Source organism: Bidens hawaiensis, unplaced genomic scaffold, assembly GCF_021521415.1.
Source record: "Bidens hawaiensis isolate Kalapana, Puna unplaced genomic scaffold, B.hawaiensis_p1.1 tig00000458_1, whole genome shotgun sequence".
Taxonomy (NCBI): Eukaryota; Viridiplantae; Streptophyta; class Magnoliopsida; order Asterales; family Asteraceae; genus Bidens; species Bidens hawaiensis.
This window is the reverse complement of record NW_027491030.1, coordinates 319882-333820: the sequence shown is the minus strand read 5'-3', so window position 1 is coordinate 333820 and position 13939 is coordinate 319882. Positions and strand designations below refer to the sequence as shown.

At 34.9% G+C, this 13939-nt stretch overlaps 2 protein-coding genes across 2 annotated transcripts; both read right to left on the bottom strand.

Moving 5' to 3' along the window:
- Nucleotides 1–3257: 3257 nt before the first annotated feature.
- Nucleotides 3258–6701, bottom strand: LOC143627450 (PHD finger protein ALFIN-LIKE 1-like). Its single transcript, XM_077097272.1, has 6 exons — nucleotides 6620–6701; nucleotides 6399–6524; nucleotides 6271–6303; nucleotides 5021–5243; nucleotides 4233–4356; nucleotides 3258–3676 (listed from the first exon to the last, which is right to left on the bottom strand). The coding sequence occupies exons 2-6, from the start codon at nucleotides 6496–6498 to the stop codon at nucleotides 3425–3427; spliced, it is 732 nt and encodes a 243-aa protein (XP_076953387.1). The 5' UTR covers nucleotides 6499–6524; nucleotides 6620–6701; the 3' UTR covers nucleotides 3258–3424.
- Nucleotides 6702–8559: 1858 nt separating this feature from the next.
- LOC143627440 (phosphoinositide phospholipase C 2-like) lies at nucleotides 8560–13692 on the bottom strand. The gene is made up of 9 exons (XM_077097264.1): nucleotides 13388–13692; nucleotides 11459–11655; nucleotides 11229–11364; nucleotides 10923–11150; nucleotides 10341–10555; nucleotides 9938–10055; nucleotides 9721–9867; nucleotides 9529–9615; nucleotides 8560–9023 (listed from the first exon to the last, which is right to left on the bottom strand). The coding sequence occupies exons 1-9, from the start codon at nucleotides 13688–13690 to the stop codon at nucleotides 8730–8732; spliced, it is 1725 nt and encodes a 574-aa protein (XP_076953379.1). The 5' UTR covers nucleotides 13691–13692; the 3' UTR covers nucleotides 8560–8729.
- Between the last annotated feature and the right edge of the window lie 247 nt (nucleotides 13693–13939).

The window sequence follows — 13939 nt, the reverse complement described above, 5'->3', positions numbered from 1 at the left end:
TTATGTGGAATGATGATGCAGGTGTAATAGAGATGAAGGGAGGTGTGGCGGTGATGGTGGTGGTGCACAAAGGAGAGGAAGGTGTTATAAATAAAAGGATATAGACGAAAAGACCAATATGCCCTCACATGCTATGCACATGTTGTCATTTAACTGAGTTTTTCCAACCCAGTTAGCGTAAAGGACACAACGTGTAGAAAAAAAAGTTTAAAGTACACCGCCTGCAAGGAAACTTAGAAAAGGACACGAACCGTAATTTGGCTTTTTTTAAAGGACAAAATTTGTAATTCTGTCAACTATTTAATTATAGTTATATAGATTAATGGTATTGTTCCTGAAAAACGCACAAACACACATGTTGGTTGGTTGTATTAACATATGCAAGTAATAAAACAGAGGGAAGTAAGTTACAAGGAAGAAGAAATGGAGTTGGCGTGATTATTATGACTGAGATCGACGTTGGTAAAAATCTGAATGGAAATCGAACTTTGAAACTAACCGAAAATCAATAACGGCTTGAAACTGGTCATTATTCTCAGTGGGAACTAATGATCACTTGGAAGTAATCTAGTTATAATTGAAGATCAGGGCCGGCCAACCATTTTTGGGGCCAAAGCGAAGTAACATTTTGAGGCCTTTTCTCAAAATATATTTATTTTTGTTTGCGATCCTTGGATGCCGGAATATGATAATATTAGGTAATACATTTTTATGTGGAATGTTGTGTTAGCTACTACGATTCATACTGTTTTAATGTGTCAGTTCTGATGATATTTTATCTATATTAATCGGTTGAGAAAAAAAATAATTAAGATAAGAAATGATGAAATGAAAATAAATTAAACAATTATCACACGGTAACTCCAAAATGGAATGTCTTTCAAAACATATTATCAAAAAGCTTATGTGCATAAGAACCTACCACATACACACAATATTGCAAGCCAGAAAACTAATAACATCCAGTCCAAAATCAAGATTTACAACAACAAAAAAGAAAGAACAATCCAAAATCACATTTTTGTTGTAAGCTCAACAAATAAATAAGTGTTTGTTTCTATGCAACCAGAATGTCAAACGAGAGAATTAGCCTAGTAGTAAAAATTGGGGGCTTTAAAAATGTGATAGCTCTAAGCTAGGGTTTTGGTTGCCAATGCTTAAGGGCTGACCCTGCTGAAGATCATTGGTAACTATGCTTAATGCTAAATCCGAGTAGTGGTACTAACACTTTCCATTGATACAATTGATAAGTGTTCCAGTTATACCTTAATTGTCAAGCCTTATAACGAAAGGTTGCAACGATTCACCCCGATCAATGTGATGACTCGCCCTCTATATAAAAGATTCATCTGATTTAATTATATAAATACTGATGGTTTTGTTACAAACACGAATATAAATTCTTTTTCAGACAAACAATTTCACATCTTTAGCACGATACTTTATGATGTCTATCTTGAAAAATAATATTTCATATAAAGCATTATTAGTTTGTCGTACAAATAAAGTCGACAAACATTTTCAATAAATCATATTAACATCTTTGAAAATAATATTAACACGTCGACATATGATAAAAAAGAATATTAAGGTACACAAATATGATATTATGTCACAGGATTACGAATGCATATTGGATTTATATGCACCATCGAAGAAGAAAAGAAAAGGTGGGGTAGGAGTCTCCATTATTGAAATAAAGTTCGTTAAATAATGTCACGAGAAAACCCCTTTTTGTCTACACGTTTTGAACGTTTTCTTGGGGTATATCATAATCTTTATAGATTAAAAACTGATTTTTAATGAATTGTAACTGAAAGGATATGGTATCATATCCGGTTGTCCTAGTCAGACTTAACTCACCGTATTCAGATGTACGGGATTCGGATTGTGTCAAGTTTAATTCACCTAGCGTCAAGTAACTATGGCTTGTGGACCGTGTTTTCAAGAAACGAAACGGGAAAAATCTAGATGTATACGTTAATGATTTGGTAATTAAAAGACAAGAGGAAATTGATATGTTGTGTAGTCTCTAACATGAAGTTAAATCCACACAAATGTTCGTTCGGCATGGAAGAAAGAAGTTTATAGGAGTGATAGCTGCTAAAACGGTTTTCAAGCGAATCCTGAGGTCTTAGCTATCTCCCTCATGTCTCTCAAGAAAGTACAAACACTAACTCAGTAAAGTCTAAATTACTTTTTTGCCGAATATAAACACGTGAGTACAGAGTGCCCTTTCATTTATACAAATATATAAAAATGTTAAGCATGAGAGATACACTAGGACATACAACAAATTTGACTTGAAATTTTCGAACAATAAAGTTTTCTTTTAAGACAATACTGGTGACAAAATTTATGACCCTTAAACCAAAAACAACTTTATAAATTAAATTTTATGGTTAAAAAAAAACGGTCAAATTCCCGCAAAAAGCTGAAACCAATTCGGAATGAACAAATAACTTAGTTTGTACACAAAGCCAGTTTTTTATAAATCGAACCGGTTTGGTTCAAGCCGGTTTCTAAACACCAGTTTAAGCATTGAAGTAGTCAAACTGATCCAGACCCATTCGTGTCGGTTTTAAACTGATTTTAAAAATGGTTTGATTAAAATTATACGCAAACCGCTATATGAACAGACAGCTTGGTAAAAACCGGTTTGAGAAACGAACCAGTTCGACTATATTTCCGGTTTACCGGTTCCAACCCAGTATTTTTGTACACCTCTACCTCTAGGTCCGCCACGTCCAAATCATTTTCAAGCTGGGCCAGTTGTTTTAGCGAATCGTGGAACCCTTGGAAAGGAGAAGGTATATCAGGCCCCGCCTTCAAAATGGGATTTCCGCCTTCGAAATTGGGCTTTTCGGGTCACTTGTTATAACGGGCTTTACATTTCTCAGTCCGGCCCGCCTTACACATCAAAGTTATCAACACACTGTCAATTGAAGATAGGAAGTTCATCACCAAGCACTTGATGAAAAATAATGAACTATAAGCCAAAATAAGTATTTAACACAAATTACTTGTTTGCAGCATATGTACCATGTATATAATTAGGGACAGGTAAGATGGCAGTGTATATTTGTATTATTAAAGTTTTGTAAAACAAATTATTAGTTGAAAACTCAAATTTCAATATAATTAAAGGCAAAGATCCAAGCCCCCAATCCCAAGAGCTAAAAGCTTAAAACACTATCAAGCATAACAAAGGGATGGTATGACTAATAATCTGCTCAACAACTAAACTTACAATCCTGAAAAAGAAACCATCATCCTAAAAGACCGAAGTCAAAAGTCACTTTAATAACCAACCTATAATATGTTGTAGAAAAGAGAAACACATCCTACTAACAAATACTCAAGATAGATAAACATAACATTCAACCAACATGTTTTGCCGGAGTTTGAAATTACTGTTTTACCCTCACGGGCGACCTTTCTTCGTGCTGCAAGACGGGCACTTGTACTGCTTGATGCTTTCCGCCTTTGCAGGTGTTATTTTCACACACTTACCATGATACCACCTCTCACATATATCACACCCAATCCAAAACTCATCACCGCTGTAATTCCCGCCACAGCTCCCGCAAAGAGTTTCACCGTGCTCGTCGTCTTCTTCTGCATAACTGTCATCATAAGCCCTTGGTGTGCTTTTGGCTTGACCATCACTTGTTCTCTGTAATTAAAACATACTCAGTGCATGAAACCAAAAAAACCGAACTGAACTAACCGAACCCAAACAACAAATGACAGCGTGGTTTATGTTTTGGTAAAAAGCAAACATCTGGTTCGTTATGGTTTATACGTGATTAAAACCGAAAAAATGAACAGAAACAATTTTATCGATTTTCATTTTCAAATTTGAATTGCGAGTAACTTATAAGAATTTAATAAGTAGTGCTTCCCAAAAAATTTTGTCCACGTATCTAATAGCCAAATATTTATTAATTATTAAAAAAATTTAGTCCCAAATTCATTTTTTTGAACAAGTTTTTGGCCCATATACTTCAAGCTCAAATAATATAACCAAAACCAACCCAAACTGAGACCCAAAAAACCAAAACCAAACGGTTTTAAAAAAACTCAGGCTGAATTTTCAGTTTTTTGTTTGGTTTGAGCCCAAAAGTGACGCACGCACGTCGCAAGTCAACAAGACTTGTTTTGACTCAACCCGACCCGCCCGTTAATCCACTGTTAATGAAATAGTTTGAAGAGCATTTTAGTAATAATACCTTTGTGCTAGATCGGGCTTTGTTTCCGTTATCCACATTGGGTTTGTTGTCCTTAACGTGTTTCCGTTCAGTTACGACTTCAAACACGGTGGGTAGGTCGTTTATCATGCTGAATAGACGCTTCCTGAGCAAAGAATTTTACGTGATTATCGTTAAGAAAAAAAACATACTAATATATTACTACTCGACAAATGGCAAACACACTCAAATAACAGCAATGTTTTCATAACCAAATCAAATAACAAACCAAGCACCTTATCAGTTCAACCTGTCGGACCTAACTCTAGAACCATATGACATGATGATTAATTTAAAGAAATTTAAGTACTATTTTAAATTAAAAGTTTAATACAACAAATTTTGTTATGTTGCTAACATTTAAATAGTAACAAAAATGTAATGGACTCTTAAAAAAGTAGAAAAAATATGAGAACGGTCTTTTTTTTAAAAAGAACAAATTTTACGAATTTGAAATGGTATTAAATTTATATATATGTAAAAAACCCTAATACTTTCCTAAAAGAATTGGCCACCAGTTCGACCGCCCAACCGATCCGAGCCGACCGGCTCCTTTAGAAACACAGCCCAAACCCGTCTAACCAACCAGGACCAAATTAATCTTAGTCCCCAAGTTTTAAAAGTAACACAATTGGTCCGGAAAAAAAATGTTAAAAACATTTTGTGATCAACACGCACAAGAAAATGTGAGTATCTAGAATGTGCACATGTAAAATTCGTTGAAACAAAAATTGGTCAGATGTAAGTTAAAGTAGATGAGAAAAAAACACCTTTCATTTCTGTTCAAACGAGCACCAAAGTAGAAAGCAACCGCCAACAACCAAGAATCAGTATGCACCGCCACCAATGACAGCCAATCTCTTCTGTGCATCCCGTCTCTTGCAAAGTTAATCCCCAAAGCTGGTTCTGGAAGTTCTGGAGGGACTTCCTCTGCAGGAAGTGTTACTTCCCATGTTTCATTTGGGTGACCATACAAACACAAATTTTCCTTCTCTACAGGTTCAAAATTCATCAAATTAACCATATTTAGATAATAGTTAGATCTAACTAAAAGTTTACTTAAAACACAAAGAATAAGTATAAAAAACAACGAGCTCAAGTTTTAATAGATTAATGATCTGTACACGACTGTTATAGCAATAGGCTTAATTGTTACTGTCTTACTGATCATAAAACTCAAGTGTATATTCTAAAGTAGCTCAAATTTGTAGCTTAATATCAATAGAATCCAAAATTCAAGTTAAAACATAGTCCATCAACTCTTCAATAATCATATTAACCATACTTAGTAAACAAAACCTAAACCTCATTAAAGAAAAATTAAAACACAAAGCATAAATTTCAACAGACTGATTATCTGCATAGCAGCTGTTAGCTTTATGTCTGACTTTTTATCCAAAGCTTTCATGTTTCAAATTTAAAAAATAAACAACAAATGTACCCCACTAACTAAAATTAATTGCTAATTATAAAAGTTACTGTATAGATGTATATTCCACAGTAGCTCATCATCTTAACTTAAATATCAGTAAAATCCAAAGTTTATGTTTCAACATGGTCTTTCAACTCTTCAATAATCAAATAAACAATCATGATATGCAATATAGAAAATATATATATTACTATGTTTATTATCACAAAATCTATAGTTACCACTGTACACAAAACCAAGTGAACTGTCAACTGTCAAAAAGCCTAAGATTCTATCAAGCTTTTGTCAGAAAAACACATCAAAAAAAAAATAAATAAATAAATAAATAAAGCCTACAATTCAGACAATTGCCTTATCAGTCACAGTCACCAGTCACAAACTCGATATTCAATTACAAATTAAGCACAAACAAAACTCTAATTCACATAATATGCTACAAATCTAAATAAGCAATTAAACTACTAAATAATTTCACGCAATAATCACACAATTATTATCATTATCAATTTGAAAGCTAAAAAGCATATTTCATCTCAAAACCACTCAAATTCAATTAACACTAAAACTTCAAACCCTAATTACACATACCTGGATCACAAGTCGCATAAAACTCATCCACATCTGCAAAAAAAAAATACATTTGAGAACCTAGAAAAAGTCAAAATCAGCAGAAAAAGTCAAAATGAACAAACAATGAATCAATACATATAGCATACCGTCCGTAAGAGCACGAACGATTCCAGATCTACGAGCACTATAATCCTTGAAGATGTCTTCAACAGTACGCGGACTAGACGTAATCGCAGCCATATCCATAAATCCAAACCCTAAAACTCTCAGATCTAACAATATAACAACCACGGATTCAGTTAGTTATTAGTAATAATAATAATAATAATAATAATAGTAATAATAAGACGAAGGAGAGTTATATAACAATTAGTGACGTCATGGCTGAATTTGAGTGTGTTAATTGATTCAGTTTTATTAAGAGATTTTGTTATGAGATGTGAGAGAGAAATAATAATAAGAATAATAATATTAAGGGGTTAAATAAATAAATGGGGAAGGTGAAGATGAAGGAATAATAATATCTTGACCTTTTTTTTGATGGGATTGATTGTGGCCGTTGGATGACTGGGATTTTGTTTTGTTCCGTACCTTTTGTGGATTGAATCTAGGGAGGAGATTGTGCTGCTTTGTGTTTTGGGTGGTGGTGGGATTGGTCCTTGTGATTTTGTTTTGGGGCAAATTGCATCCCTTGATGATGTTGATGTTGTTTAGGGGCGGAAACTGTTGGTACTGCTTGATCTCGACACGAAAATAAATAGGTTTTAAGTTGACTAACATGATCCGTTTAAAATACGGGTTGGGTTCGGGTTGACCCGTTTAAGTAACTACAAATAAACTTTTTTTGTTTTTGTTTTTTTAGGTTTTCCATTTTTTGAATATACTCTTGCAAATTCCAATCAAATTTCATGATTTTAATTATTGTTATAAACAAAAATATTATATTATTTCTTTTATCTACCGACTCTAAATTATATTTTATTTGTTTTGGTAAATGGGTCGACCCGAATTTTTGTGTGTCCAGGTTAGGGTTGAAATCTTTGACACAAATAATAATATGGACTGGGTACGGGTTGCACAATTCGACTCGTCAACCAGTGGCGAAGCTTGGACGTGAACGCCGGGGGGGTGAATTCAAAATGTATAAAAAATTTCATAAACGAGGGGGGGGCGGACTTAATTTTTTGGTCGAAAACAGTCAAATTTACACTACGCATAAAATATTTCGGACGAAAAACGGCTAAATTTACACTAACGCGCGAAAAAACAGGGGGGCCGGGGCCACCCCTGGCCCTCATTATACTTCGCCTCTGGTCAACCTGCTAACCCGTTAACCCTCCAGCCCAACACGATTGACACCCCTGCTAGTATTGTTGTCTATTATCTGTGAGTTGCACAAATGGTCCTTGGACTAGCCACCAGGTGTTCTTTTAATCTTTTTTCAAAGTATTTTATGAAAGTTCTGTTCTGTAACTAACAATCATACCTTTGAAAGCTAAAGCATGTTTCCTTTATATATATGTTCCGTCAACCCTCTACCCAACTAAGAGACAACTTCTCAATCATGGTTGCGGTGTTGCCACTTGAAAAGTCCATTCAAAAGGGCGTTGGTAAATAATAAAAGGCTAAACATATAAGATAGAAATAAAAAAATCGGGTTTCGAGGACTTGCACAGTCCTTATGTACTCATCATACACGGATCATGCACATTCAAACAGACAGAATGTTCGGAAAATTATTTCTAGATAGTTAGAGTAGGTTAAATAAACTTATGAACGATAGATTGAAGTCCAAAAACAATCAACAATGTCCAGAAACAAAATTAAGAATACTAAAGAACTGAAAAGATAACATGGTAGTTTAAGCTGTATTTTTTTTCTCACCAACACTTTAATGGTTCATATACTTTTAGTTTTTACATATAAATATGTATGGTTTATATGTTTATAATATGAAGTTGTAAAAGATTTAAGAATTCATAAATCAAAGAATCTTAGAAGTGTAGTCGAACAGTTTATATCTGAAGTCGTGCTTTGGTGCATTCAAGTTGGATAATAGTCATTCCAACGTGTAACTTTTTACCGTACAAGAACATAAACGGATATGGCCAATATCAACAAACCCAACGGATAATATGTAAGGTATACCCTATGTTATCACACCAGATATGGGACTAGCTCAGTACCAATGTCCCATACCAGATGGCTTTTGCGCCCTTAACCTTTATGTTTCATTTTTGAAACATGTAATATAAATAAAATTGGTTCAAACCGCCAACTACTGATCCGATCTGCGACTGGTTTAATTTTCCGTTCCCAAAACCATGGCCTCAGTTAAAACCTACAGAATGAGACTGTGAACGCAACAGACTTTAGAATAAGACATGACGTCGGTCCAATTTTGAGTTCTCTCTATACTTACTTAAAAACTAGAAAAACCATCACCTTGTAAGTTGCAACAACAGTGTAAAACAAGCTTAAACAACTTCAAACAACATAAGCAGCTTTACAGAAGGGTAAATCTCACCCTCTTGACTATACAATGGAACGGGTCGTATGCCTTTATTTATCTCTCTCACCGGTAAGCATGTTTGGCCCGCAAAATCATCCTTTTCTGATATATCATTTTCATGAACTTCTATTCGAAGCAAAGCCAGTTCAGGAACTGTTAGCTCGAACTCAAACTCTTCGTCCCAGGATGGAGTCCAAGTATCCTCCACTGTTTTTGATTTCTTCATTACTGAATCATCAGGTACCCCACCAATCCCAATCTGCATCAAATCCATTAATCCAAACCTTTTATTAAATATTATTATCATTATCTTTTATATATGTAACAGTTGAATACGGTTTTAGGCCATGCGGTTTGACCAAAATGACCATTTTAGTCTGATAGTCTCTTAGTTTGAATTTGACTTTTTTGGTCCGACAGTTTCATTTTCGTATCAATTAAAGTTCAGCCCACTGGCGATCTGGCTCTATCTATATTTCCTGTTAACTTTTTGTTAAAAAACTAAAATACCCTTGGATTATTTTGACCAAGTAACACAAATAATCTAAGGGTATTTTGGTCTTTCAATAAAAAGCTAACAAAAATTTGGATGGGATTAGTGAGTTGGAGTTTAATTGATACGAAAATGAAACCATTAGACTAAAAAAGTCAAATTTAAACTAATGGACTATAAGAGTTATTTGGATCAAACCTATAAACTGAAAACGGATTTAACTCTAAATATAAAGAAAACATGTTTATAAATAAATGAATAAATGGCTTACCCTCACATAGAAATCTGGTGGAGAGTATGCATCAAAATGTGTGTGTTTAAAATCATAATACCATCCTTCTCCCATAAAAAGAGTTACCTGAATAAAGCATAAATAGCATGAATTAGTTCAACATCATTACAAAGAGTATCATACATACTTAGCTTTTAACTGTTTTAAGTTAAGTTAAGTTAAGTTACGTGCCTTTAATTTCATTTTGACTGGCTGTTTGACTCTGGGGTCAAAGATCTCATTACCGCCGGTCAACAAAAAATCAGGCTTTTTAACATATCCGCAGCCCCCGTTCCCTCTGAACATTCCTTGCATTAACCATAGTGATCTTCCGTACCCCTGCCACGTTGCATAGAGCGTAAACATACCAGGAATTGAATATTTTGTGAGATTAAGATTTGTGTGCAACCTGCATGTTGAATGCAACCATTTGAGCTCCATGCATCCACCCGATTAATGGGTTGTAATTAGATGAGTCGAACCGTATTCCTTTAGGATACACCCTCAAAATATTTCTCTGGGTGAATCTAGAAAATGGCAGCTGTTAGCACCCAATGATTTATTAATTATAAAAACAAAAAATTAGAACCAAATTCTTTATTTTGAGACAAGTACTTTCTCGTCCCAAAAACTTCAAGTTCAAATGGAAGAAGGTGAAAACCCAAGACCAAACTGAACCCACACCAAAAAACCGAAACTGATCAATTTTCTATAACTCACAAACCGAAAGGTCCTTGGTTAAGTTGAGCCCAAAACTGACCCATACAAACCCCTAACCCGTTTAGTTAAACATGTAAGCCTGAAGCCAATACCTGACAATCTGTGGCCCATGAGTTTTTGCTGCCTTCTCTAACTCGTGTTCACTTAAGCTAAGACGTCTTACTTTATCGGGTTCCACTTTCAACCAATCATCTAAGCCACCCTTTCCCTTTCCAGCATGGATGGCAATCAAACTCCTGTATTCAGGTGCCACATCAGCAGAGTGTAGATCATCATCTCCATCTGAATCATCTGAATCCGAATCATCCTGCAAGAACAAGTTAGTACTTGGTACAGCTTGAAACTGATCTAAATATTAATCATATATTCATTTACATCGTAACTTACTAAATTAAATGATTTAGGAGGTTTTATGCATTTGAGATACACTTAGGGAAAATTTCAGCCCGTTTCTTGATATACTATTTTTTAAGTTATACATAAGTTAATGGGTCGAATTGCCACCTCTAAGTAATTAGAGTTGGTTACTCAAATGATCCCCGTGATTTGCTCATATTGCAAGTTTGGTCGCTTAGTTTGAGAAATTACAGGTATGGATGAGCGTTAGTTTTTCCAGTTAAGTGCCTGTGAAATGACTAAAACACCCTTACTATAATAAAACAATGTTCATGTACCTTATTATCGTCACGAGGGTCGGGAATTTCACCGCCCCAAGCTCCTATAGACGGATCCTTCTCCTTTGACTCATTTCCATTTTCCTCATTTTTCTTGCCTTTAAGATACTCTTTGGGCGGTTTAGTAGATATGATGACCCGTTTTTTAAGAGACTCGGGTGATGGGAATTCATCTAGACATTCTTTGTTAGAAGTATACAGCATGTCTCCAAATATTTGATGAACCATCTGTGATTTTAGTCACATCAATATTAACAATGAAACTAACACCAGATGTCAATTTATTTATCCAAATTACAAAATTACCTCTGCCACTTTAGCTTGAAGATCTGTGGTAAGATGGTCTTCTAAAGTAATCACAACAGGGTAATCAGATGCAGTGAAAGCATTAATCTTGATAGACTTAAGACATGTAGCAAGTTCAACAGGTGTGGTCAATGTCCTATAATGCACAGCATAAAGATCAGATAATGTAGATATATTATATATACAATGCACCAATATAAAGTATAATATATGTAAAACAAGATTTTTACATTCCATGAAGGACGAGCACGTCGTCTTTTTCTGAATTAGGCCATATATCTAACTCAATGACTCTTACACCTCTCTCTAGTGCTTCAATGATGGGAACATCACTACAGTCACTACTAAGTTGATTCCCGGTTAGATATGAGTTGTGGCCAGTATATATAAAATAATGAGACAGTGGAGCACTCATATCTTGGTGAACCTGGAGAATAACAGACGATTATTTTGATAGTATTGCATATAATGTGCTACACTGTTTGCAGATAATGTGTTCGCAAATGTCTGGAGTATAGCATCTATAAGCATAGAGTTAGAAAAATTGGGTTGTCAAGTAACAAAACCAAATTCATAAGCACAAGCGCACAACCAGAAACTTTCAGTCCGGAGTCCAGACAATCAACAACTGCTGGTAAAACCAATTCATAATTCCTGACAATTTGGATTACTGAACTAACCAAAACATTGACTAGCAAAAGCAATTATGTGTTTGTGTATATGTATGATCATGTATGAATTGTGCTACAGAACTAAATCCAAACTCAATTAATAAGAAGCTGAAATAGATTAGATTCCATAAATGTTAAATATTACACAAACATGCCATAATCTTCTCTTTCTGGAAACAAGAAGCTACAGTTCTAAAGCCAGTTCATAAGCACAAGAAGAAATTTTAAATGACAAATCAACATCTACTTATATAACCAATCCATAATTCCTGACAACTCAGATTGCTAAATTAATCAGTATCATTGACTAGTAAATGCAATTATGCGTTATGTTATGAAGTGTGCTATAGAGGTATATTCAAACTCAATTAGATAAAAAGCTGAAATAGAGTAGATTCAAAAAAGTAATGCACAAAACATTTAGCAGCTCATTTTTCACAAAAAAAAAAAAAAAAAAAAAAAGGAGCTACAGTTCTAACTAGTACCAAACCTTGTCTCTTTTATGAGTTGAAAGTTCATTAATATGATTATATCAAAACAAAAGGCTAAAGTTTTAATCTGGTGCACGGTTGATATTACATTTCAGTGCTTGTTTTCAAGGTATTATATGCAAACGATATGTTCGCAAATGTGTAGAGTATAGCATCTACAAGCAAGGAGTTAGAAAAATGATGCACAACAAGAAACTTTCAATAGTAAATCAACAACTACTGATTTACCCAATTCATGATTCCTGACCACTCAGAATTACTGACCAGTGAATGCAATTATGTGTTTGTGTATATGTACGAAGCGTGCAACTACCTCTTGCTAGATAAAGTAGATATAGTTCTAATCTGGTGCCAAACCTTGTCTCTTTTATTCGTAATTCCAGACCATATTCACAAGTCGGTGAATACGGAAGGACCTAAGTTTACAAGTCGGTCAAGTTGGTTTAGCTTCCTGATTGTAATATGATTATTATGGTAATGTCTTGGTCACCAAGTTACGGTTAGATTATAAGTATAGGGCTTGGTTAGAGGCTTTAGATCAGTGTGATCAATAAATATGATTATTATACTACTGTAACTAGTTTTTGAATCAGTTTTCCCTAGTTCCCGAGGCAGTTCGCTTCTTGGAGCGGGTGCAAAAGGTGGTCCACAGTGACTCGCAGAGCCCGAGGAATCAAGGATTTATATTCAGTGGAATAGGCTTTGCGATTCAAAAAAGGATAGTGGCGCAGCTTGTTGCTCGCTTACCCATTATCCAGATGTAGCTCGGTTTGTGTTATTAAGATATATATATATATATAATTAAAAAAAAAAGTATATGATCGATCCTATGCCTTGCTCTTTTATGAGTTGGAATTAATATGATTATATCAAAAAAAAGGTTGATATCACAATTCCAGTGCTTGTTATTATCAAGTTTTAACTATATTAAGAACTATAATATGTTACAGGACTAAAATTCAAACTCTATTTACTAAAATACAAGCTCAAAGGTTACCGAATGAGGCGATAAAACGGGAACAGACGAGGCGAGAAGGTATCTGAAGAATCCATCAAGGTTGAAACCCTTGCGATGGAACATAATAGGCGCATTATGCGTAATAATGGCTTGAGCTTCCTGAACGGTGGCCTTGTCCTCTTTCTGTACGTCAATGAGAAACTGCTGGAGGCATTCGGCGGTCATGTAATCGTTCACGGCGTACTTATCGAACACCGTCTTTATTCCGTCGGGTGCCACGGCCACCGGGATCCGGAACCGCCGTCTGAAACAGAAGCATACTGTGTACGTTTGCTTAGACATTGGTGGTTGTGAATTGAATCAATTATACAATTTCATTCAAGGTATATATATAATTATTATATATATGCGATTGGTTGATGTGATGGATTTGAATCGACGACGGAGGAGCTACGTGCCGACGGTGGGTTGACGGTTGAGATCGTTGGGATGCATATTTACAACTAACTGACTTGGTGGGGCCCACAGGTGGTTCGAGTGGGCATGCAACTGTTAACGTGTTTAACTATCTCTATCGTGTATTTAAAGTTG

Coding starts and splice junctions, on each gene's coding strand:
- LOC143627450 (XM_077097272.1), bottom strand. CDS start 6,498: ATGGATATGGCTGCGATTACGTCTAGTCCGCGTACTGTTGAAGACATC. Junction 5,244..6,270: donor TTATGCGACTTGTGATCCAG/GTATGTGTAATT, acceptor TTGAACCTGTAG/AGAAGGAAAATTTGTGTTTG. Junction 4,357..5,020: donor CGTTTGAACAGAAATGAAAG/GTGTTTTTTTCT, acceptor TTCTTTGCTCAG/GAAGCGTCTATTCAGCATGA.
- LOC143627440 (XM_077097264.1), bottom strand. CDS start 13,690: ATGTCTAAGCAAACGTACACAGTATGCTTCTGTTTCAGACGGCGGTTC. Junction 10,056..10,340: donor CATGGGCCACAGATTGTCAG/GTATTGGCTTCA, acceptor GCCATTTTCTAG/ATTCACCCAGAGAAATATTT. Junction 9,616..9,720: donor CAGTCAAAATGAAATTAAAG/GCACGTAACTTA, acceptor TGCTTTATTCAG/GTAACTCTTTTTATGGGAGA.